At 54.8% G+C, this 3,906-nt stretch overlaps 1 protein-coding gene across 1 annotated transcript in view; it reads right to left on the bottom strand.

Annotated features, from left to right (window-relative positions):
* Positions 1-2,329: 2,329 nt before the first annotated feature.
* The window catches only part of LOC105987711 (B-cell lymphoma/leukemia 11B-like), a 3,476-nt gene continuing 1,899 nt past the window's right edge, over positions 2,330-3,906 (bottom strand). The window contains exon 3 of the mRNA XM_013019070.1: positions 2,330-3,498. Within this exon, the coding sequence (XP_012874524.1) occupies positions 2,330-3,498 (1,169 nt within the window). The remainder of the gene's footprint in view (positions 3,499-3,906) is intronic.

The following is a 3,906-nucleotide window of genomic DNA, read 5'->3' as shown; positions in this document are numbered from 1 at the left end:
CGCCCATGTTGTTTTAAAATTCGCTATCCTTCTCCTTCCCATCTCCCGAGTGTTGGGATTACAGGCATGCACCACACCTGCTACAACAGACAAAACTTTGCATGAGTACAATTTCCCATACAAAAGTGATGTATCCTTGGGCTGGGAATATGGCTTAGTGGTAGAATGCCTGCCTAGCATGCATGAAGGAAGGTCTCTGTCCGATTCCTCAGTATCACAGAAACAGAAAAAGCCAGAATTGGCACTGTGGCTCAAGTGGTAGAGTGCTGGCCTTGAGCAAAAAGCAGCTCAGGGACAATGCCCTGGAAGTTCAAGCCCTAGGACTTGCAAAAACAAAAACAAACAAAAAAAGTGATTTAGCCCAGCCCAATTTTCCAAGTGAGTACTACCTCAAAACTTAATTTTTTATTCTTCATAACATCTTAGTTTCTCTGAAGAATGTTGCAATTCAATTTATGAAAACAATAAGATTGGGCTGGGAAGGTGGCTCAGTGGTAGAGCGCTTGCCTTGCATGCCTGAGGCCCTGGGTTCGATTCCTCAGCACCACATAAGCAGAAAAAATAAAAAAGCTGGAAGTGGCACTGTGGCTCAAGTGGTAGAGTGCTAGCCTTGAGCTGAAGAGCTGAGGGACAGCACCCAGGTGTAGAGTTCAGGCCCCACGACTGGACACCCCCCCCAAAAAAAAGAAAAAAGAAAACCATAAGATAGGCCAGCCCTATCAATTTTCTTTTCCTTTCTTTTTCTTCCCTTTGGTTGGCCGTGGGGCTTGAACTCTGGGCCTGGGCGCTGAACCCTGAGCTATTCAGTCCAATGAGAGTGCTTGACCACTTGAGCCACAGCGCCACTTCTGGTTTTCTGGTGGTTTATTGGAGATCAGAGTCTCACAGACTTTCCTGCCTGGGCTGGCTGTGAACTGTGATCCTCAGATCTCAGCCTCCTGAGTAGCTAGGATTACAGGCGTGAGCCACCAGGGCCCAGTTCTATCAATTTTCTTATTAGCTCAAGGTAAGGAAGGCTTCCTGACTTCTGCACACAAAATATGTTCAGGTCAAAGGCAGAAGGTTCCTTTTTTAGGGCAGGATTATTTTCTTTGGTTGATCTTTCTCTGTGTGTGTCTCTGTGTCCTTGTGTCTGTCTCCATACCTGTCTCTCTGTCTCTCTCTGTACCGTACCTAAAAAAAAATGTACTCACTGCTTCCTGATTTTTGAGTGAATTGAGAAAGCTGCCACAGGTTGCAGAAAGATGCCAATCAGCTTCATTTCTGGAGGGCTGGCTCACATCTTTGGATAGGTTGAAAGCCAGTTTTTCATCCCTGAGTCAGACAATTTCTTTCTAGGTCTAGCCCAGGGGTAGAGACTCTCATGGCTTGGCCAAATGGCTCAGATATCTGCTGCAAATAAAACTACTAAGGCATCCTGTGAGCATGGATTTCAGGTAAATTACAACTACTTTCTTAGCATAAGTGTGTTCCTAATATTGCATGGGAAATACTTATGCTCAAAGTGTGCACTATTTTTCTGAAATTCAAATTGAACTGGTTATTCTGACTTTCCTGCCTGGGCTGGCTTCAAATCGTGATCCTCAGGTCTCAGCTCCCGAGTAGCTAGAATTCTAGAGCCCCTGGCACTTGGTAATTAGTTAATTTCTCAGTACTCTACACCAAGCACCCTACCAGATACCAGACACTGAGTCAGTCAGACCTTTGGAAAGAAAAGAAGCTTGGGGCTGGGAAGGTGGCTCAGTGGTAGAGCGCTTGCCTTGCATGCTTGAGGCCCTGGGTTCGATTCCTCAGCACCACATAAGCAAAAAGGAAAAAGCTGGAAGTGGCACGGTGGCTCAAGTGGTTGAGCTGAAGAGCTGACGGACAATGCCCAGGCCCAGAGTTCAGGCCCCATGACAGGAACCAAAAAAAAAAAAAAGAAAGAAATGAAGCTTGGTTGTGTCATATGAGGCAAATACGATTGAGAGGTCTAGGAGAAAGGGAAGTTCTACAGAGCTTAGTGTAAAACACAATTTCTCAGTTAGTGAAAGAAAAAGGGTTGTTTTTTTTTTTGTTTGGGTTTTTTTTAACTGTATTTTTTTGTCTTTTCTTTTTTGGTACTGGGGATCGAACCCAGGACGCTGCACTTGCTAGGCAAGCGCTTTGCCACTGAGCTACATCCCAGCCCGTGTGCCACTCTATGCACAGAAATATTGAGGGTATCTCAGTGGGACTGCCTAGCTACAGGGGCGGGTCCTCTCTGGGTATTCTGTCCAATCCGGTGCCTGGGTCCTAGCCCGGTCTTTCTACCACTCTTTCCCCCGCCCTCCCTTCCCCGGCCAGCCTACTACGCATGCGTGTACGCTAAGGTCCGCGCCTGTCCTTGCCCCGCCGCCCTGCAGGTGGCGCTGGCGACCACGCCGCCGCCGCCGCCGTTCTCCCGGTTGCGGCTCAGCTCCGAGTCCATGCTGAAGCTGGACTCGGGGCGGCTCTCGTTCTCCAGCAGCAGCTCCTCCTCCTCCTCGTCCTCCTCCTCGTCCTCCTCCTCGGGCTCGGCGCCCAGCGACGGGTCGCTCTCGTGCGGGTGGTGGTGGTGGTGGCGGAAGTCGCCGTCGGCCGCCTTGAGGCCCTCGGCCGCCAGCTCGCTGGTGCCCGGCTCCGGGGAGCTGGCGGCCGACAGCCCGTCGTCCGAGCGGCCGGCCAGCGAGCCGGCCTTGTGCATGTGCGTCTTCATGTGGCGCTTGAGCTTGCTGGCCTGCGAGCACGCGTGGTCGCACAGCTGGCACTTGTAGGGCTTCTCGCCCGTGTGGCTGCGCCGGTGCACGATGAGGTTGCTCTGGAACTTGAACGTCTTGCCGCAGAACTCGCACGACTTGCTCTTGGCGGGCGGCTGCGGCGGCGGCGTGCCGGCGCCCGGGGGCATGGCGGGCAGCGGCGGCGTGCTCAGGAACGGGGACTTGGGGCTGGGCTGGAAGGGGTTCAGGAGCCGGTGCATAGGGTTGCCGCGGCCCGGCGACACGGGCGGCGGCGTGGAGCTGTTGCCGGCCAGCTCGCGGAGCCGCCTGGAGAAGTCCATGGCCGGCGAGTCCATGGCCATGGGGTTGAGGCGCATGACTCGGTCGAAGGCACTGGGGTGCTGGGCGACGAGCCCCATCTCCTCGGCGCTCAGGCGGTGCGGGTCCAGGTGGTGGCGCGGCGGCGGGCTGAAGAGGGGCGGCGTGCCGGGCAGGCGGCCCTCCCCGAAGCCCGGGTGCTCCCGCAGGATGGGGCCCGTCATGCGCAGCAGGTTGAAGGGGTTGCTGTCGCCCAGGAAATTCATGAGCGGGGACTGGGCCACGGCCTCGGGCCCCAGGGGCGGCGGGATGGTGAGTCGTGGCGTGAGCGAGCTGCTGGCTGGCCCCGGCTCCAGGTAGATGCGGAAGCCGTGCGTGTTCTGCGCGTGCTGCAGCAGGAACCACGCGCTGTTGAAGGGCTGCTTGCAGGTTGTGCAAATGTAGCTGGAAGGCTCATCTTTACCTGGGGAGACACAGGGACAGAAAGGCAGACGGCCGTGTGAGAAGGGGTAGGACAATTGGGTGGGGGGGCGCGGAAAGAGAGGGCACCGGCTGGGTCACATGGGGCCCCTGGGGGCCTGGCTTCACCCCCCACCCCCCTAAAGGTGTTCTGGTCCTCCTTGTCTCCGAGGAACAGGAGGTTCAGTGGCTGAGAATACCTGACCTGACCAACCCCTCTCCCCGCACACGCACACACCTAGTACCAGGAGTTATTAAAAGTAGAGACTCCATAAAACATAATCAGAGCAAACTTCATCCACATAGGGCGCCTTTCACACTCTAGCAGGCCCAGACCGGGTTCCTCAAACAAGGCACTGTTGCTGTTTAAACTTCCCATCATATGTGCTGGTGTGTGGATGGCTGTCCCCGG

This window comes from Dipodomys ordii, unplaced genomic scaffold (assembly GCF_000151885.1).
Source record: "Dipodomys ordii isolate 6190 unplaced genomic scaffold, Dord_2.0 Scaffold3, whole genome shotgun sequence".
Classification (NCBI taxonomy): Eukaryota; Metazoa; Chordata; class Mammalia; order Rodentia; family Heteromyidae; genus Dipodomys; species Dipodomys ordii.
The sequence above is the reverse complement of the archived record's forward strand: the minus strand, read 5'-3'. Positions and strand labels throughout refer to the sequence as shown.